Source organism: Sus scrofa, chromosome 16, assembly GCF_000003025.6.
Source record: "Sus scrofa isolate TJ Tabasco breed Duroc chromosome 16, Sscrofa11.1, whole genome shotgun sequence".
Taxonomy (NCBI): domain Eukaryota; kingdom Metazoa; phylum Chordata; class Mammalia; order Artiodactyla; family Suidae; genus Sus; species Sus scrofa.
Window position 1 is genome coordinate 17,825,697 of NC_010458.4, and position 22,528 is coordinate 17,848,224.

The window sequence follows — 22,528 nt, forward strand, 5'->3', positions numbered from 1 at the left end:
TATTATTAAAGATACTATTTTTGAATGTACTTTGCATTTGTAAAAATACACATCTTTTATGAAGGTACTGTTTTTGGAGTTCCCATATAGCTCAGCAGGTTAAAAATCTGGTATTGTCACTGTAGCAGCTCTGGTCACTGCTGTGGCTCGGGTCTGATCTCTGGTCTAAGAACTTCTGCATGCGGTAGGTGCAGAAGAAAGGGAGGGAGAAAGGAAGGAAGAGATGGAGGAGGGAAGGAAAAGAGGGAGGAAGAAACTATTTTGTATTATATATTACTTCATAATAAAACAGTAAGTAAAAATAAAAATGATTCTGTCCTGCTATAATGTCATTACCTCAAACATGCTTATTAATGGGAAAGAGAAGTTACCAGAGACTACTACCAACTAGGAAATGTGAGGTCTGACAGGACTTAAGACATGGTTTACTGTATGGCTGCAAGATAACTTCCAGATGAACTGCTTTTAAAAAGAGCTGCAAGCACTCTCTCCCTCATCCTACCATTTGTCTCCTTCCGTTTACTGCAAGTTTAATGAGGCAGCACCATCATCCTGCTCCCCAACACAGGATTTACAAACATCGTCAAATATGATTCAAGGAACAGTTGCTCTGGTGCTTATGCTTTGGAGCTGAACTCTGACGCTGAAAAGAAATAAGCTGTGAAGAATGACGCCCAATCCTGAGAGGAAAATTCAGTTTCAATACCAGCCAACATGCATCTTCTGAGCCTAGAGTCATAAACGTGATGTGTGGGTCTGCAACCTTCACACCAAGAGCATAAACACACACGCACCTGGCCTGGGTCATTGTACCAAAGTTCATCGTGAAGTCGGTCAGGATGGGCCTTTTTGCGTTTGATTTCTGCAATGACGTCGAAAACTTCAGAGTCTGAGCTGCTAGAACAGGTGCTGTCCTCATCAGACTCACATTCGGATTCACTGGAACTCTCTGCAGAGGAGAGGGGAGAAACATAGAGAGAAGCTGAAGCATTCTGCAAGCTGGTTCTACGAGGAGACTACTTCCAAATGACCCAACTCTCTCACCATAAGGACACTTGTGTATCTTCAGCAAATATTCGAGTGCCTACTCCACCAAGACCCCTGCTAAACAACGCCACGAAAAGTAACACAGCCCATAATGCTAAGTCACACTCTAGGAGGGGAAGCAAAGGAATAGAGATTTTTACAGGGAAAGACTTGGTGAACAATGCCAGAAAAACTGCAAACCAGCACTATGGAGTCTAACATTTTAAAAGGTACAGTGAGGAGTTTCCGTTGTAGCACAGCGGAAACGAATCCAACTAGGAACTATGAGGTTTCGGGTTCGATCCCTGGCCTTGCTCAGTGGGTTAAGGACCCAGCATTGCCGTGAGCTGTGGTGTAGGTCGCAGATGAGGATCAGATCCCGAGTTGCTGTGGTGTAGGCTGGCAGCTATGGCTCCGATTCGACCCCTAGCCTGGGAACCTCCCTATGCCGCGGGTATGGCCCTAAAAAGAAAAAATAAATAAATAAATAAATAAATAGAAGGTACAGTGAGTCGACCCTGATTCAGAAAGGTCACTGTGGATTCTGAAAAGGGGTGCATGTGACCCAGGCACAGACAGGGGTTGGGGCTAGGCTGATAAGGAGATTAAGAGGAAAGGAATGTAGAAGAGGTGCTGCAGGCAAAAGCACGGATGCAAGAGCGTATGTGGACTCTGGCTGGGGCAGAGGCCTCACAGGAAAAACTCGGGAGTGGGGGCCTTGAATGCCAGAGTGAAGATTTAAAATTTTTTTCTTTCAGGAGTTCCCGTCGTGGCTCAGAGTTAACAAGCGGGACTAGTAACCATGAGGATGTGAGTTTGATCCCTGGCCCCACTCAGTGGGTTAAGGATCCAGTGTTGCTGTGAGCTGCAGTGTAGGTCACAGACAGCAGCTCGGATCTAGCATTGCTGTGCCTGTGGTGTAGGCCAGCAGCTGTAGCTCTGATTTGACCCCTAGCCTGGGAACTTCCATGTGCCCCAGGTGGAGCCCGAAAAGAAAACAGAAATTTTTTTTTTCTTTCAATAGTAGTAATAGAAGATTTTAGTCCTTGGAAGTGACTGGATAAAAACAGAGCAAGAATTATGCTAATGAAGCAAGCCAGTCACAAAAAGACAAATACAGTGTGATTCTACTTATATGAGGCACCCAGCGTAGTCAAGTTCGTAGAGACAGAAAGCAGAGGGGCAGGGGGAGGGAGGGCCTGAGAGTGTTCTTTAATGGGAAGAAAGATTCAGTCTAGCAAGATGAAGCGTTCTGGAGGTTGTCTGCACAACAGTGTGAATATACTTAACACTAGGGAACAGTATGTTCGCAAATGGTTAAATGGTATATCTTACGTGTACTATGTACATGTTACATGTATTTTACCACAACTGGAAAAAAAAAAAAAAAAAAAAAAAAAACAGCCCTAGAATTTAGACTAACCCCACAAAAGATGAGTGCACAGCACAACAATAAGGAACCCTTCAGGTGCACCACATGAGATGGACAATTTTATTTTAGGGCTCCACTCACAGCATATGGAGGTTCCCAGACTAGGGGTTGAATCAGAGCTGCAGCTGCTGGCCTACACCACAGCCATAGCAACTCAAGATCTGAGCTGCATCTGCAACCTACACCACAGCTCATAGCAATGCCAGATCCTTAATCCACTGAGGGAGGCCAGGGATCAAACCTGCATCTTCATGGATACTAGCTGGGTTTGTCACCGCTGAGCTGCAATGAGAACCCCTGAGATGGAAGCTTCTATCAGCCCTCCTTCACAGATGAAAAAAGTGAGGCTCAGAGGGATTAAATCACTTGCCTGAGATCACATTTCAAGTGGTGGAACAGGGATTCAAACCCAGGCCAGCTGATTCAGTCAGTGCTGTATTGCACCATGGACACTGCCTCTCAGCAAGAGAGCCATAACGAGGGTGGGCAGACTACAGATAGGAAAAGGCACACTGAATGTCATCTGCATACGGCACTCTGTTGGGGCCAAAGACACCAAACGCCAGAGAGCAGTTTCTGTCCTCAAAGATTGCAGCGTATCCTTGGAACTTCAGAATACAGGCGTGAAAAACAGCCTGCCACATGACAAAGTTATGGACACTTCTGAGTAAAGAAAAAGCTTCAGACAGAGCTGGGCTGGAGCTGGGGTTTCCTCATCTAACCAGGAGAGCCCCACCAGAGGACAGGGCCACGGGGTGCCTGCCCGGCACAGGCACAGGCCTTTGAGGAAAGCTGGATTATGGTCCCTTCTGATCTGAAGACAGAAGGAATTTACAGGGACACAGCTGTCAGCATGCCTCGCAAATAAGACCTCTTATGTATGCTACTGAATGAAACAGAGGAAAAATAAGATCAAAAAGAAGAAAGTTGTACCGCTATGTGTTCGCTGACCATAAGCGAGGATATTTCAATTGGGGACTCTCAAGGACATGTCCCCAAAGCCCAGGATTAAGCAATAATAACAGAGCACAAGGCCTTGGTCTAGTAACTTCTGACTCACCCAAATCTTCATCTAGCTTCGTCTTGGGAGGCTCCCACGGGGGTCTGGCAGCTTTGGCCTTCTCTTGCCTGCTCCCCAACTCCTCCTCAAACTTATCATATAAGTCACGGAGCCTACTTGTTCCAACTACAGTAGAATCTCCCTTCGAAAAATACAAGATCAGCATTAGGAACCATATTAATAACAATCTTACCAAAGAGGCATAAGACCTCACAATAAATCACTGATTTGTAACAACAAGACATGGTTTTTCAACCCTCAAAAATTAACAAACATTTAAAAACAAAATGCCCATTGCTGGCAATGATGCTCTGAATCACACACACATTTCTGACTAACAGAGCCCTCAGGAAAATGCACTTGGTCAACATTCAGAAACATCAGAAATGTTCACCCATGCCCTTTTGATACAACAACAACAAAAAATCATAAACCCCTGAGAATTCATGACACCTGACACCCTCCTGGGGAAGACGCACTGCCTCCCACCCAAAGTCACTGACAATCTATCTTCCACACTAACTCAATGCCCTTCCCACACACATGCATCTCATAAACACAGGGAAACACACATATACACACACACTCCACAAACACAGGGTCCTGTGATTCATTTCTGAAGGAAGTTCTCCACTTTTCCCCACTCTCCTCCCAGATTGAAAATTACTTTAAATATCTATACTCTTTAACTTAGTAATTTTCAAAATGTTAAGGACCCAAACTTTAAGACATAAAAAGAAAATTAAAACAAATCATAAAAACAGGGGTTATCCCAAAAGAGGGTAACTACTTTTCCTCAGCCCCACCTCATTACTGACACTGGTGATGCTAGGATCACTCATTCTTACCACCTCTCTGCACAACAAAAAAGGCCAAGATTGGGTTTCTGGTTTCTCAGCCTTCCTTCTACACTGGGGTTTTAATACACTCATTAAAATGTGAGGGGAAAAAAAGGCTCTGCTTGTTTAAATGCTCTAAACCTCAGTGCCTTCAATTTTGTTATCTGAAGAATAATAATAGCCATGACAGCCACTCCCCTTCTTCCTTGGTAATAGAACCATGATTCCCTTCACCTTTGCGCCAGACAACCTGTGCTCTCAGGAGGCAAGCTGAGCCACAGTTCCCCAACCCCACAGATGTCTCTGTCCTAATCCTTAAAAGTAGATGTCACCTTACCTGGCTAAAAGGACTTTACAAATGTGGTTGAGGTTACAGAATTTGCAACGGGGAGATTATCCTGGTTTATCTGGATGGGCGAAATCTAATATGAGCCATTAAAAAGGGACCTTTCCCAACAGGAGTCAGATGTGCATTAAAAGAGGCAGGAGATATTCAAGACATGAGAGGGACTTGACCCACACTGCTGGCTCTGAAGATAAAGGAAGAGTCCACAGGTCAAGGAATGCACATGTCTTCTAGAAGCTGGAAAGAGCCCTTACCAGCCAGCCAGCAAGGAAGCAAGGACCTCCATCCTACAGCCACATAGAACTGAACTCTGCCAATAACCCAAATGAACAAGAAAAGATTCTCTCCAGAAAGGAATGCAGCCCTGCTGTTACCCTGATTTTGCCAGTGAGAACCGAGCTTGATTTCCGACCTATGGAGATAATAAACGTGTGTTGTTTTAAGCCATGAAGTTTGTGGAAAGCTGTTACGGCAGAGATGGAAACCAAATTCATGGGGAGACATACGACACAATTCTGTTGAAGGGACGGAAGAAAGAATCCGAGAGTGCTCTGGGCGAGTTGCCAGAGGAAGGCTCCACCCAACACTCCCCTCTGCGTCTGTGTGTCTAGACAGAAGCATGCTAAGGACATGAGGCCTGGAGCTGCTGAGGTCACCCTGCAACCGTGATGCACCTTCCAGAAGACAGCGATGCCAACCTAGGGCCCTGCCAACACTGAGCTGCTAAGCAAACACTGGCCACTACCTCTCTCCAGATGGCTTTTGAGAAAAATAAACTCACAATCAGTGAAGGTCTCTTATCCGTGGCAACATTCTGAAGTGACAAGAAACCTTCCTTCCAGGGATGTTTTGAGGATTAAGTAAGATAATCTGAGAAGCATGGAGTGAAGTTTAGCACCAGAACAGTGCCCAGTATGTGAGCTTCCCCTTCCCTGTACCACGCAAACTATGACTTCGAGCCCCCCCTTGACCTCATCGAGTAAAATACCAGGCTGCTAGGAGAGATTTCTCAAACCCAGTCTCCCAAAGGCATCGGAATCTCCCCCAAGTTCCCAGAGATAAGGGTCCAGTCCAAGCAGAAGCTATTTGCATAAAACTCCAAACAAAAGAATGCTCGCTTATCTGCCCCCTGCACTAACTCCAACATCTCTAACCTCTTCTGTCCTAAGTGTGTAGATATTCATTCCTTCACTCGTTCATTTAATCAATGAACATCACTGTGTGTCCATCCTGTGTTAAGTACACCTAAACTAACAGGACGGAGGTATGACACCAATCAGGAGAGCGAGAGAAAAAAGAAAGGGAGAGTGACAGAAAATAAAATGGAGATGGAAGAAAGAAAAGAAGAGCCTTAAGCACAGGGAGGTCATGGGGTCCACCTACCTCGGCCACGAGGTGCGGCGGCCAAGCCCCGGGAAAGTGCTGTGGTTACCTTCGGTCAAGGACAGACCTGAACAGACAAACTCAATTCTCCCGTATGTCCCATTTGGGGAGAAAAACACACTCACCTACAGGTATATACCACAAACTGCAGAAAGCAGCTGTGAGTGAAAGCTTGCAAAACCACCAGTACCAAGCCTAGCAGTGTCATAAAAAAGGCACAATGAAGGGATCCTTGAATTAATCTACTGCACTCCTGCATTTGAGAAACAGCTTTTGTCCAAGGTGGTGGTTCTCAACCAGGCGGGAGGGGGTTGTCTGTCACCCCCAGGGGACACTGGGCAATGTCAGGAGATAGCTTCCGGTTATCACAACAAGGAGGACCGCTACGGGCCGGCACCCACTGCACAGAGCCGGGGGACACTGCTTGACCTCTTACAATGCAAGGGGCAGGGCCAAGAGGAATTCTCCAGCCCAGGATGCCAACCGTGCCAAGGCGAGAAGCTCTGGTCTACACCTTCTCTCCTTCTTCAGACCTACCACCTGATCCATGGGGTCACTGGAGTAGTAGTTTTCTGAGTGGGTGCATCGAATCCACACAGGCTTAAGAAGTTCTTCCTCCTCCTCTTCATTTTTGTCAGGCAGCGCCTCCTCTGGTTCTTTGTCCTTGATTGAGGTATAATTCTTCTCTTTGCCAGAACTCTGGTTGTCACTCCACCTGTCTTTTTCCTCCTCCCAACGAGCTCTCTTCTTCTCCCTACTTGGAGAGCGGCTTCAAAAGGGGGCGAAGGAGGCTAATTATTAAAAATGTTCTTCTATCGTAAAACTATTCAACTTCACCTGTTTAGTTCATTTTTCACCTAAAAGAAAAATGTCATGCCAAACCACAATATTTATTCTTGTTAAACCAGCAATTCCCTGACACCAGACTGGTGGCATCAGAATCACCTGAAGTTCCTTGTTTAAAAATACAAATTCCCAGGCCCTACCCCAGATCTACTTACTGATTCACAGTTTCCGGGGGTGGGGCCCAAGAATCTGTATTTTTAATAATCTCCCCAGGTAATTCTGCTGTGCATCCAGCAGGTTCAGAACAATCAGCAAACCATAACTCCTAGAAGAGAAAGATATTTGGGGAATATTTGGAAATCTCCACGTGTAGACAATTTTAGCACTGAGGATACTAGTCTGAATCCTTCTTGCTTTGCCATGGAAAAAAAAAAAAAACAGGCTTCACAAAACATGGCTTCAACTTGGCCATAAACACAGTCAGAGCACCATAATCCATCCTGAATCATCTCTTGGGTATTAGCACTGACTGAACCACAATTTTGCCTAATTCTGATCTCCATAAGTACTAAGAGCAACTCAATTAAAAAGGAGAAAAACAATTCTATCTCCTTGAATCTCTAGACCATGAACTCTGCAAAGGTCCATCCTATGGATATGCTTGGAGGGAACAACCTAAAGGAAAGATTTTTCAATTAAGCCCGAGAAATTTAGGTGGAACCACACAGACCTTGAGAATCCAGCCAAAGACAGTAGCTGCTTTGTGCTGGCAGCCTCTGCAGCTTCACTAAGAAAGGTCCTATTATCCAAGAAAGGTTACATCTGGATCAAAGTCACAAATTAACTCTTTCTATCCACTCCAGCACTAACTTATAATTTCATGACAGAGAAAATTTGAGCAAGTGTGTGTGTGTATACATCAGGGGGAAAGGGGTAGGTGATTTAAAAGACTACACATACTGATTACTTACTGATATAACTTCTAAATATTACATTGAACATCATTAGATTTGTTACCAGAAAGAAAATTTAGTGTAAAGTAAAATGTAATAAACCATTAACAAAAATAAAACAGAAACCACCTGTAACACCACTCAGAGATAACCACTATATTTCACAAATGTGTTAAAACAGATAGATAAATATACAAGGTTTAACATAAAAGGACCTCTGTTGTCTGCCTTCCTCGACTCAATAGTAAATCAGGAACAGCATTCTATTTTAAAATATCTATATATGAGACATTTTTAATAAGTGCAAATTATTCTTTTACATGCATATACCATAATTTGACAAGTCTGACCATAGCCATTTAGGTTTTACCATATTTTTGGTCTTTGTAAACAAAGTTACTATAAACACATCTCTGTTGTTTTTGGATTTATCAGACTATTTCACACCAAGACTACGTACTTTTTCTAAGGCTTCTCCACAGATAGGAAGTACCAGTTTAGATTACCAACAAAACCGTATCGAGTTCCCATTTCTACACATCCTGTCCACAGGACTGTTTTCCACCTTTTCCATTCTGATGAAGTGTATCTCACTGAATTTAACTTGCAGTCCTTCTCACTACTAAATGGCACGTCTCATGTTCCCTTCTGTTATGAACATTCCAGTCATTATGCCATGCCAATATCCTTAAAATTAGAATGTCTTTCTTATTTAGTGAAAGTTTTTTTCGTTAAAATAATCACCCACCTTTTGTCATATATAACGTAACCTTCCACAGTTTTTTGCTTTCCTTTTAATTCTGTTGATGGTTACATACAACTTTTATATGGCCAAATCTAGACTTTTTTTTTGGTTTATGCTTCCAGTCTTAGTGATATGCTTGAAATCCTTTCCCATTCCAAAGTTAAATAAATATTTTATCCTTTTTCAATTACTTTTAACACGATTTTTTTTTTACTGTATCTCTCCAAGATCTAAGGCAGAAATGCGAATTTTTTTTCCCGATACAGTTTACCAATTGTCCCCACATTAGTTTCTCCTATGATTTGAAAAAACTTTATGAAAGATATAAAATTTTATATATACTTGAATGTTGTTCAAGATTTGTCACGTTGATCTACTTATACCAAACTGTTTTAATTACTATGTGTCTATAGAATGTTTTAATGTTTCTCTGCATTAAGTAAATACCTCTGCATTATTGTTTTGCTTCATTATACTCACTCCTATTCCCAAAGAAGAATTGAGTCCTTATCAAGTTTAAAACCAGTACTTCAACTGAACTTACATTAAAATTATCGATTTTTTGGAAGAAAACAGGTATTTTACAACCCCCTCTTCCACTACACGACTAGCATGGCCTCTACTTATTTACATCACCTTCTTTGCATTGGCTACATTTATAGTTTTCTTCCCATTGATCTATATAGTTAAGTTTATTAAGAAATTTAACTTCAATTAATTTAAATTTTCTGTAGTGAATCTACATTTTTTCCTGTTATAGTTTCCAAGTAGGTATTCCTGGTATTTAGGAAGGCTATTAATTAAGCCATGTTTATTTTATAACTGTCAACTTCAGTGAGTTAATGCTCATGTTTCTTGGCTGATCCTCAAGTTTTCCTGATATTATCATTAGCTAACAATGGCAAATCTTAGCTCCCAATGGTATGGTTTTGTTTGTTTGTTTATTTGTGTTTAGTGCTTGCTGAGAGCCTGACACTCTGTTAAGCACTCTACTGATACACAGTCCTTATAAGACTCCTGAGGCAGATAAAAACATTCCCTACGGAAGAAACAGAATTAGAAATTACATCACTCACCCAATATCACAAAGCTCATAACTAGTAGTTAAATGCTAATGCAGTTCTTTGACACAGGTATCTTGACATGTAGTAAGAATCCCATCAAATGTTTATTACCATCAGCAAGAAACAGGCGCACAAGACATCCTCACCCATCCCCTTTAGGCAGGTGTCTTGTATGATGGATGGTCAGGGTTGTCTCTTGTGAACAACAATAGTATTCTTTTTTTCTTTCTTTCTTTCTTTCTTTTTAAAAACACTTTGAGAGGGATATTTCAAAACAAGAGCATAACATCTTTTTTGGGTAGGTGTCTCAGACATTTTGAATTTCAAAATCCAAACTCCAAATTATTTTTTAACAATATCTTACAAACTATGATAACTTTCCCTCCTTTACAGTATTGACATGTGTAATTTTTATTTTCTCATCTACATTAGTTAGAACTCACAGAAACCAAGGTCTCTGTCTTCTCCACAAGCTACTGCGCATTGGAGAAGAAACCAATAGACCAAAGAGATTTCCAGCACTCTACATTAAAAACCATCAACCTCAAATGGGTCCTCACTGATTTCTACCAAAAGAGTTTCTCCTATCCTTACCTCCTCCTCCTTTTCCTCCTCCTCAGGCTGAACAAATTCTCCCTAGTTGACCTCATCAAATCCACAGAATTTAGTATTTCCAGCTAGAATCTCTTATCTGAACCTTACACGTCTAAATGCAAATAACTACAATTCCATCTGGTTGTCTCACTGTTTCTCAAATTCCACATGCCCAAAATTGAACTCATCCTTTACCTGTTTCTTAGTATTCACAGCCCTCAAAGGTGATGGCCGCTGTCCTCTTCCCTCGTGATCAGTTATCCAGCCCTATCGAGTCCCCTCATCGATCTCTCTCGATTCCCTTTAACTTTCCCCATCGCCACTGTCACGGTGCTGGTCTAGGCACAATCACTTCTTTCGTGGATTACTAATAAAAGCCTTCTAATTCATTTCCCAACCTCACACCATTTCTCCACACTGCAACCTTCACACCTGCTCTTTTCTCCTCCCCTACCATCCTCTTCCCTCAAGCATTCTTAAGCATACTTTAGGTATTTGTGAAATTCAACTTCTTTATAACTAGCCTAAAATGAGTTATCAACTGCTGTGTTCCCAGAGCAACAGGTAATTGTTCTATCAAAAGCACTTCTCACAGCACTTAACTTTCTTACTCCTGGAAAGCGGGGACTCTTGTTAACAAGTATATCACCACGCAAGTCCAATATCTGAGATACACAAGAATGTAATGTTTTCCATTTGCTTGCCAATTAAGCTATACATCAGGTGACAGTGGTGGGCAACGGGGCCTCCTGGTCTTTTTTCCAGCGTGTACGGAAAGGCCTATAAGGATTCAACATGAAATTTGGCTCTTCTGAGATGGGATCCATCATGTCCATCAGAAGACAATGTTCCATCATGTTAAAGAAGTCTGCTTACACTCCTAGTTCCCCAAAGTCGCTACTCATAAATGGACGCAACTTTAAATATCTAACAGGCAGGTACTGACATAACCTGATAGATTTTGATGCAAAGAATTACAGTTACAGATCTCCTAATACCCACCTAACCATGCAATCTTGGAATAAACTCTCAGTGATTTTAGCAGATGACTGAAAACGACTTACTAATACACTAATCAGTATTTTCCTTTCCATATTCATAAGAGAGATTGTTTTGTGGTTTTCTTTTCATTGACTGAGTTTCGCCTTCTGGATTTTCCTGGTATCACAGCATGAGCTAAGCTTTCCTTCCATCTTCTACAGTGTTCTAAGGAGTTTAAAACTTTTTTTATAAGTGGCACAAATTAAACTTTTTCAACTTTTCCCATGGTTATTGGCCTATTAAAATTTTCTGTTTCTTGTGTAAAGATTGCAATTTTTGTTTTCATAGAAAACAACCCATCACATCCATGTCTTTAAAGGTTTTTAATAAAATATCTATACTTATACCAACATACTATAATTTTTAAATCACCTTCATTCCTATAATAATACAGTTTCTTATACCTAATGGAATATATGTTTCTTTTCTTGATTTGCCACATTTTAAATTATATGACATTTCAAAGAAATCGAGCATTTATTTACGAATAGTTATAATGTTATAGTTCTATTTTCTATTTCATTAATTTCTTTTATCTTTAAATCCTTTTTTCTGCTTTTCTATCAATTTCTAGAGCCAAATGATCAGGTAATAATTACACATACAGTTACCATTTATTTGGCACTACTGGGCCAAGTTCCAAATGTTTTAGGTGTATTATTTCAATAACCTCTTACCACTCAACAAGGCAAGTATAAATGTCTTTATTTTAGACAAAGACACTGAGGTCTTAAAAAAAAGTTAATTACTTTGCCCAATAACAAAGTTGGAAGAAGAAAAAAAAAAAAAAAAACAGAGAGAACTAGTAACTGGCCCCAAATCTGTCACAGAGTTGTTGTTAATTACCATTATATAAGACATGAATTCTACTTTTTGACATAGAATTAGTTACATCCTGTAAGTTTTGATTTGCAGCAATCTCAATCTGTTTTTCCATACAAGGTGTGGCTGCAGTTTTGCTCTTTTTTTTTCTCAAACAACTAAACTTTCTTTTTCTCAAACAACTAAATTCATAACTATGAATTCTCAAGTTAAAAAAAAAAAAACCTTGACTTATTAATGTATAGTTTTATAGCAACTGAGGTCAGAAAAAGTGGCCCACATAATTTCTAATTTTGAGAAATGTATAAAGATTGTCCTTATGCTTTCTTAATACCTCATCGAAGTAAAGGTGTTTAAGTAACTGGCTACTTTAGCGCTTCACAGGGCTCTTCAGGCTCTTTGAAGACCTGGCTGATACTTTGCATAAGCACAAAATCTGAATTCCAGGAGATTATCCTATGACTTCTTCCAGTGTCAACTCCTTGCTTACCTTCCAGATCTCTTATACTCTTTTTTGTAGGACCTTTCCAGAGATGGTGATCTTCGGCTGTCCCGGTGCCTGTGTCTCTCCCGTTCCCGCTCTCTTAAAGGAATTAATACACAGAGCTGTTTTCAACAGAAAGACTCAAAAACACCATCTCTTTTCACTGAATTCATCTTCTAAATAAATGGACCTCACCTCACCTAAGAATTCTGCAGGCACGATTCACCATGGGACATTAATTATTCACCTTCATTTATTAGAGGAAAAAGGAGCTTTTCACTTTAGGAAATTAGCTAGGACATTTAAAAGAAAGAGGTCATACTTAATGCCAAGCAACAAAAGGAATTTTATCAGAATCTTCTCTTGAGACCTTTCAACCAGCCAATCCTTGATTATTTAATTTTGGGGAAAACATCAAAGGATTCAACTGTCTACTGATTTCTATATTACTCTTAATTTCATCCATAAAATAAATACAACTCAGTGTTTTTTTTGTTTGTGTGTTTGTTTTTAAGGGCCGTACTGGTGGCATATGGAGGTTCCCAGGCTAGGGGTCAAATCAGAGCTAAGGCTGCCAGCCCTCGCCACAGCAACACCAGATCCAAGCTGAGTCTGTGACCTACACCACAGCTCACAGCGACACCAGATCCTTAACCCATTGAGGGAATCTCATGGTTCCTAGTCGGGTTCATTTCCGCTGCGCCTCAATGGGAACTCCAACTTTAAAGTTTTTATAGTAAAGATTAGGACAACGTTCTACAATGAAAGAGTTCTAAATTCTTACAGGTTACAGGCCTGAGGTGTAGTGCTAGCTACCACTAATTGACATGAGACTCTAAGTCACTCTACCTTTAAATGCTGTTTTTACCTTAAAAAAAAAACAAAAACAAAAACATTCTAAATGGAGACACTGAGTTTTACACAATGGGGGATTTTAAACTTTGTAATGTAACACTGGAATCTAATCACTTCTGAGTCTGTTTAATAGGTACTGTGAGATCTGAAACAAAAATCAGAGCTTCAGTGTGTTTATATCAGAACTAAATCTAGGAGAAATAACTACTAGATCTTAGAATGGGGGAAAAAACTGCTATATTAGCCTGAGTCTATCAAGAAGACTATAAAAATGTCTGAACTCAAAAATATCCCAACATGTAGCCAAAGAGAAATGTAAATTCACTGAGGTCAGAACTTACAAAACTGGAGTTCCTGTGGTGGCGAAGTGGTTAACAAATCCGACTAGGAACCATGAGGTTGCGGGTTTGATCCCTGCCCTTGCTCAGTGGGTTAACGATCCGGCGTTGCCATGAGCTGTGGTGTAGCTCGCAGACTCGGCTCAGATCCCGCGTTGCTGTGGCTCTGGCGTAGGCCAGCGGCTATAGCTGCGATTCGACCCCTAGCCTGGGAACCTCCATATGCCCTAGGAGCGGCCCAAGAAATGGCAAAAAGACAAAAAAAAAAAAAAAAAAAAAACTTACAAATCTGATAGAGATCTTAGATATTAAAAAAAATTGTTTTAGGGCCACCCTTGAGGCATATGGAAGTCCCCAGGCTAGGGGTCGAATTGGAGCTGCAGCTGCTGGCCTACACCACAGCCACAGCCACAGCCACAGCCACACCAGATCCAAGCCACATCTGTAACCTACACCACAGCTCACGGCAACACCGGATCCTTAACCCACTAAGCGGGGCCAGGGAGTTCATTACCACTAAGCCACCATGGGAACTCCGTTTGAATAATACTTTTGACATATACTTAAGACTTCAGTACATACTAGCTGTCCAAAAGAAATCCCAGTCAGTGCTTGGGATTCTACACTCTTTGATTAGTTCCTAAAGCTACAGTTTAACTTCAGGCAGTAAATCCCAGCTTGTGCCACATGGCAAAGATACAATGTGATTTGTTTTTGTTTGTTTGTTTGCTTGTCTTTTTTTTTTTTTTTTTTTTTTTTGTCTTTTGTCTTTTCTAGGGCCACAATGGCAGCATATGGAGGTTCCCAGGTTAGGGGTAAATTCTGAGCTGTAGCCGCAGGCCTACACCACAGCCACAGCAATGCGGGATCCGAGCAGCGTCTGCGACCTACACCACAGCTCAGGGCAATGCCGGATCCTTAACCCACTGAGTGAGGCCAGGGATTGAACCCGAAACCTCACGGTTCCTAGTCGGATTCGTTAACCACTGAGCCATGACGGTAACTCCACAATGAGATTTGTGACAGCATGGCTGCTGAAAAAAAATGTTGCCTATATTTCCAAATAAAAATTCTATTTAGAGGATATGCCTAATTTGGGGGTTTGTTTTTAACATCTAGGGAATAGAATTTTGCATTCAAGAGTGTAACGTCTAAGATCTGCTACCTCTGAGTGGCTACGAAGTGAAAAGAAAAAGATGGATATAAATCTCAGTAACACTAAATGATGAGCCCATTTAAAGGAAGAAAAACATTTGGGTTACTTTTCCAAAAACTCCTTCCTGTTGGCGAACATTAAGATATTCCTCAGGGAGTTCCCTAGTGGTCTAGTGGTTAGGACTCGATGCTGTCACCACTATAGCCTGGGTTCACTCCCCAGTCTGGGACGTGAGATCTCACATCAAGTTACTGCAGTCCATGGCAAAAAAAATATATAACCCTCCTCTCCAATGGCTATATACCATACCCAGCCAGCCAGCACTCGGGATTATTGTGCTGTAACATGGCTCACCAGGGGGAAGCCACTGCACTGCTCTTACCAGCTGTTTCTGCAGCTGTTTATTCTCCCACCCCCCCCCCCAGAGGAATCTCTGTCTTTCATAATATACAATGCACAGATCCACTTCTTCACAAACTTTCTTGAGAAACAGCACGCCCTAGAACAATCTTGAAATTATTATTCAACCACAATTCGGAGGAGAAGAAAAAGGAAAATGAAATTTGAAAAATAGATCCATTTACCCCAAGAACCAAGGGGAGAAGTAGCCAGAGGACAGACTAAAGAAGTTGCATATACTTAACACAATCTAACGCACAAATTTGTGAATTATTGGTTTTCTCCAATATACTTCCGAGAAGTTTTACTAGGACTTCACGTGCCCCATGTTTATTTCACAGAAGCGTTCCATTTAAGACAATGACTGACACTCCACTAAGACCCCACGGGGAGCCAATTTTAATTTCACTATGACACTAAGGCAGCTCCAGGCCAAATACAACATTATAAAACGACTCCAATATAAATACAGGCCATTTAGAAAGATAAGCCAACCACCTAAGGTCCTTCATAGTAAAGGAGTTGTGGTTTAGGAAAATGGAGATGAAGGTTAATTCTTTCAGCACCTGATTTCATTTACTAATAGAGATCCTCAGTTTACAGGACTTCTGTGCTTCTTCAAACACATTAGCTCCAAGCTTAAGCCTGGATGGAAGATTTCAGGATTTTACAGCAGTGCCCTAAAAACCACAGCGCCCTCTAAATAGGGGGGAAAAAATGCCATCTAGAATGTTGAAGTTTGTAGCAAAATGCTCCCCCAGAGACAGGTTTATTAGCAATCACTTTAAAATCTGAAGAAAACTATTAAACTCTTGCTGGTTTAGATTTTCACCATCAAATTGTAAAATAAACTATCACTGCCAACTATTCCATCATAGAATTAAGAACAAAATTAACCAGAAACAGAAAATGATGCTGAAAAGGTCTAAGGACTCAGGCAGCTTAGGTCCACCAGAATCGTTTCTGCAGGAAACAGGGCTTCTCGCCTCCCACCAGGAGTCAGGGAGAAGAAACTGCATTTTTCCTTCCACGCCTTCCGAGCACTGGTCACTCTCTTCAGCACTGAGAATGATCACTACCATTTACAGGCAAAAAGTCCAGCCAGAGTCAAACCCACAGCCATGAGAACAACCTGGAAACTGAGAAGTGCACTGATTGATTCCACAGGAAGCAAAAATTAGACCAGCTCTCTAAAAGCCCATGTAATGAAGCGATCTGGATTGGGGACCTCAAACTTTTCAGCACACAAGTTCCACGAGGTAATGAAGGTAAACAAGCCACAGCAGACAGAAAGAGAAGTATTGTTACCAGCTCAACAGGTGGAAAACCTCAAATCTTCATCGATAAAAAGAGTTCACTGACGGTACAAATAAACATTAGTACAATCCATATCTGTGTATTTTTATCTTTCCATCTAAACCAATGGTTCTTAGACTCTGGAGTAAAAGACTCACACCATCTCTTGAGAACGTGCTGTAAGCTGCCCATTAACTTATTAAAAAAAAACACATACACATAAAATTTTGCATATAACGTCAGAGCATTTCTAGAAGCCCGTCTGTGACTCCCAGGTTAAGAATGTCTGCTGGAAACCTTATTCTCCTGTATATTTAGGTATTTGGTCTTTTGGAAAAAAGGAAATATACTCCCCCGGAATGGAATGGTGCGTTTTAAACACAACTTTCTTTAGTAGGACTATATTTGAATGCAACGAAATCAAATGAAAAGCTATTCTGAAAACTATAACCTTGATAACGTGTAACTAATATTATTTCATTTTATAAGGAAACAGAGCAAGAAGGCAACAACATACAGTAAACTTCCACTTATCCTAAAACTCAGAAAGCCAGTTCTGCTTATTAACTAGCTTGATTCCTAACTGATGACACCTGCAGAGCATCAATTCCAAAAGAATGAAAGTGCTATAACCTGATATGATGATCATACTGAACATAATATACAAACAAAAAAATACAAGATCTTTCACTGATCATCATTAAATGTGGACTGTATTATTCAGAGTAACTGGCTTACAGTCACCGAAGTGCATCTATGTTGACGATTTGGGAATGCTTTTCAAAAGTGGCTTTTTCCTGACATCAACCTTTTATCCTGTTGTCTCTTCCTCTTTAAAACAGTGCTTTCCTTTTATAAATCAAAGCACACTGCTGGGCCTGTGTGTTCAACTGAAACGGCCTGTGTCAGGGTCTCTGCACCTCATTCAACAACCCTCATGTGCTTTACCTGCTTCGCTCGTAGCTCCGGTGCCTGGGCGGCGTCCTCCCTCGCTCGTAATCTGACCTGTAGCGGCCGTCTTGCCTTCTCCTGTCGGGGCTTCGGCCTCGCTCCCTCCGGTCCAGGGACCGATGCCTCTCGCCTCTCCCGTGACTGTGATCCCGGTGCCTGTGATCGTCATAGTGCTTGAGCCTTTCTGGGGACCTCCTCTCACTAGGAGCCTTTGGGAGCGGGTATGGAGGGAGGTGCCTAAAATGAGGACTACTGCTATTACTAGCACTGGGGGGGAAGGAACTGGAGCTGTTCTGGAAGCTATTAAAGTTGGGAGGTGGGAAATTGTGGTTGGAGTACCCTGGAGGGTACTGATAATTGACCTGCTGTGGCATGACCGGAGGGGGCGGGGGGTGGGGCATGGAGGGAGGGGGCATCATGAAGGGGAAAGCGCCTTGTCCGGGAGGTGCTCCAGGGACCGGGGGGTTATTGGGACAGGGCATGGGAGGCGGCATGGGAGGAAAACAGGGCGGCACGGGGAAGGGGGGCCTCATCTGGTGGTTGGGGAAGGGGGGCCGGATTGGGCACGGCGGGAGAGGGCCTTGTGCTGATGGAGGCATGGGTGGAGGGAAGGGTACAAAGTCTGGGCGAGGAGGCAGAAAGTTGGGGGCTGGAGAGTTCGAGAATGTGGTGGATGGGGCACTGGGAGGTTCGTATTGGTATTGCACAGGAGGCTGCTGAGGGTGAAGCAGTCTCAGATTTTGGGGCCTGAAGGCTGGTGCTGAGGGTCTGGCTCCATGTCCTCCTCGCCCTCGGGGACACCCTCGTCCTGGGTGGAACGACATTCTATGACTTCGTTGGAGGAAAGAAAAAGAGAAAAGACAAGCTCACTATATAAACAGGGTTTCACAAATGCCTGACCATCTTCAAGAAGAACTGGCAGATCTCCTGAGGCCGCCGGAATAGTCCACCCATCTAATACTGAGTTCTCTGCAATATCTGAAACTCCTCAAGGCCAATAAACTTCTCTTCCCCCGTCTCAGCCACCCAACCCTGGACCTTGTCACTCTCTAAAGCTGCTCCACCTCCAGCATGGCAAAGTCTGCAGCCCAGTGTTCAACCACTTGCTATCACATCCCTGCTCAAGTTCCCCAAAATCTTAACCTCCCCATGTCATCTTGTCTACACACTCCAACACGTCCCTGCAACTGCACCAGCATTTTCCTGTCTATACCCTCTCCCCACTTAGCATAGACTCGCAAATACAACCGAAAACATCCTCAAAGGAAGTAGTGATCGTCCCTCCAAAACAACACCACCTGCTCCTTTTTTAGTGTTTCCTATCTCAACAGATGAGACCATTCATTGGTCCTCAAGTCACACACCAGGGCGTTACCCGACAGCTTCTCCTGCCTTATCCCCTCTAGTTAAACATTTATTTCCAGATGCCTATCATTTCTGCTTCATAAATACTTCCTGAGCCCACCCACTTCAGACCATCGTCTCCCGCCTGGCTACTACAGTAACGCCCTTGAGGGCCTTTCTACAAACACTGTCACCACTCCCAGAGCTTCACTAGGTTCCCTCTCACACACTCTGCTTTTTCTTGGCAGGTCCTATGGTCACCAACTCATTACCTCGCTCCACCTTTGAGGTCCGCCCACACCTCAGAACTGCCAGTGCCATCAAGACTGGGCTCCAGGATATCTTATTAATTGCTCTGGTCTGGGTTCCCAGCCTTGTATATGGCCCAGTGGAACACAGTTCCCCTCTCTCCACAGATCTAAACCCTTCCCACCCTCAATGGCTCAGTGCCACTGCTTGCTCCTCTCTGTTCTCCCAAAATGACTGCCATTACCATCAGACCACTCACCATGAGCTGCCTTGCATAGTGACGTACTATCTGGATATGTCACATCTTCCACAGATAATATAAGCTCTAGAGGAAAGAAAGAATAAATAGACATAAAAATGTTTCTCAGACTGCTAATGCCAGAAGATATTTCTAAAATTATCTTAACACAAATTTTGGAGTTCCCATCATGGCGCAGTGGTTAACGAACCCAACTAGGAACCATGAGGGTGCAGGTTCGATCCCTGGCCTTGCTCAGTGGGTTAAGGATCCGGCATTGCCGTGAGCTGTGGTGTAGGTTGCAGATGCGGCCCGGATCCCACGTTGCTGTGGCTCTGGCGTAGACTGGTGGCTACAGCTCCAATTAGACCCCCTAGCCTGGGAACCTCCATATGCCACGGGAGTGGCCCTAGAAAAGGCAAAATAAAATTATCTTAACACCAATTTTGCATTCACGAATGCATTTAGCTACTAACAAAATCAAGAGCATGCTGAACCAAATGAAAGTTTGCAACTAATTTTCAAGATACCCTTAATATTTATCTTGCTGACTCAAAACAATCAGTAGCTTAAAAGGCTGGAAACTTAGTTTATTCCATCTCTAATCTGATAAAAGATTAGAGGGAAAAAAAAAATCACTTCCTTTTTTTTTTTTTTTTGGCTTTTTAGGGCAGCACTGACAGCATATGGAAGTTCCCAGGCTAGGGGTTGAATGCGAGCTATAGCTGCCAGGCTTACACCACAGCCACAGCAACATGGGATCCAAGAGCATCTATGACCTACACAACAGCTCAAGGCAACGCCAGATCCTTAACTCACTGAGCAAGGCCAGGAATCAAATCTGTGTCCTCATGGATGCTAGTAAGATTCTTTTCTGCTGAGCCAGGAAGGGAACTCTGAAAAAATCATTTCTCCTCTCCCTCTCCATATTCTAGTTTTCTTCACGGTGAGGCCGGCCTTCAAACTTACCTATAATTTGTAAACACAAGAGTTATCGTTGTTTCTCATCCTCATCAATTCCCATAGAAAAATATTGTGAAAAGAATGGATCTCCAAACACCAAACTTGAGCAAAATGTTTTTAAAAAACACAAATAAATATCAACTGCAAAAAGCTTTAGTGCAGAAGCATCTTTGTAAAGTCTTTCTAACTAAAAGTTTTACCTATCAGCCTAAGGTAGATTTTCAAATGGTTTGTGAAAATAATATCAGATGATTTAGCTGTATCAATCACTCTGCTTACTAAATAGCGGGTAGCAAATAATATCTGATTAATGATGATTATTCAGTCCAAGGCCCTCATGATAAACTTAGGATCTAGACAATGATCTTGCTATCACAGGCTACTCGGGGCAACAGAATCAAATTCAAACTCCATGCTGAAGTTTGGATTGCAGGGACCTCTGCAATCTGGACCCAACTTCTTCCAGGCTAATCCTCCACTACCTTCCCCATCAAGCGCCTGTCACCTACGATTTTCCCTGTTGCCTAATCAAACAAAGTACTACCACCAAGCTTGTTCTTTGTTCCCGCTCTTCTAAAACCTCCTACCTGATGATTTGCCCATTGAATTTCTAGCCCTCTACCTAGGTCAGATGCCACCTCTTTTCTTCTGTAATGCCTTTCTTAGTTCCCTTTAGGAAGTAATCCCATTCCTTCTAGACTCCTGTTACTCTCAGTCTGTACTTACTTCTTTATAGCACTTACCAGAGACTTCCTCATATTATAGCCATGTGTGCACATGTCTAACTCCTCCACTAGATTATTAGCTCCTTGATGGATTGGATTATTGATTCATAGTCATTTCTGAATCCTTCACAGGCCCTGGCAGAGTATCCTGCACATAGTAGGTGATCAATAAATGTTTACTGTCTCACTAATGGTATGTTTCTAGGTTGCTACTGTACATTTCCACACTGCATATATCTGCAACAGATGTGCATTACCAAAACCAGACAAAAGCACGTCTTTTCACTGATTCATGCAACACTTAGTGAGCCTACACATGTCACAAGCCCTGAGCACTCAAAGATGAGTAAGATACATAACCTGGATTACTTATTAAGCTCAGAATCCGCATACAGATACATTAAATATATGTATTAGGATAAACCCAAGAAAAGAGATATGCACAGGGTCTAGGGAACAAAAAAGTGTACTGAATCTAGAGGTGGGCAACAAACAGGATCAACAACACTCTTGAACAGTGTGTTCAGACTGCTGTTGAACACTCACTATCAGATCCTTATGGATGATTTTAAAGATAGAATACCTGAAAACCCTAATTATGAAATCAACTATTAAAGGCATGGTTAGGCTGTATTGTGGATGCAAACTTTAATTCAAATCAAGGACCTCACTGCAACTGGAAAATTATTTTCTGCGTCTGCCTACTCCTAAGTTGCTGTTTCGAAGCAGAGAAACTTAGGGAGCTGTTTTGCATAGTTAACACATCCAGGAACATCGGTCCATGTAAGAAAGGGTTGCAAAGTGTGACTACGTTTTTAGTAACACCCTCTCTCCCTGAGTTGAATCTGCAGGCTGGTCATCTTCGTCTAACTGATCTGTAATTGCATGTTTCCCCTGTTTACATCTCCCGCCAGACTGTGAGCCCCACGAGGTAAGCTCCTGGTCTCCCCTCCGACACCCGGGCGGCCCCAGGCCTGGACCACCGCATGCGCTCCACAATGAATGAAAGGTCTCCTTCTTCACTCCTATTTATTTGTGGGATCTGGGCCTAGGGTCGCTTTTTGCTCTTAGCGGTAGCTCTGAAGAGGGACTACCCTATCTAACTCCCAGGAGCCTCTCGCCCCAGCCCCGGACTCCAGCCCGGTTTAAATCCGGACACTCCAAAACACTCCCTCTTCCAACACCCTCAAACTGCCCCTTTTACCTACAAGAGGCTCTCGGGATCTCCGTCAGAGCAAAGCCAGACTTATATAGCGGAGCCGCCAAGACCTTAGCGCCGCCTGCGCCTCCGGAACAGGAAACCGAGAGAATTAAAAGCAAACCTGAAAGCTGGACCACAGTAGGGAAAGCTCCTGGACTCGCCGCAGCGCCTTGTGCGCAGTGATTGGCGCATCAATAAGAGCGACGGAAATCTAAGCCAATCGCCTTCGTCAAGCCCT

At 42.5% G+C, this 22,528-nt stretch overlaps 1 protein-coding gene across 1 annotated transcript in view; it reads right to left on the reverse strand.

Annotated features, from left to right (window-relative positions):
* The window catches only part of DROSHA (drosha ribonuclease III), a 120,260-nt gene extending 98,002 nt beyond the window's left edge, over positions 1-22,258 (reverse strand). Inside the window, 9 exon segments of the mRNA XM_021077126.1 lie at positions 795-949; positions 3,519-3,660; positions 6,624-6,855; positions 7,088-7,175; positions 7,178-7,197; positions 12,582-12,674; positions 17,568-18,401; positions 19,423-19,488; positions 21,108-22,258. Of these exon segments, the coding sequence (XP_020932785.1) occupies positions 795-949; positions 3,519-3,660; positions 6,624-6,855; positions 7,088-7,175; positions 7,178-7,197; positions 12,582-12,674; positions 17,568-18,401; positions 19,423-19,439 (1,581 nt within the window). The 5' untranslated portion in view covers positions 19,440-19,488; positions 21,108-22,258.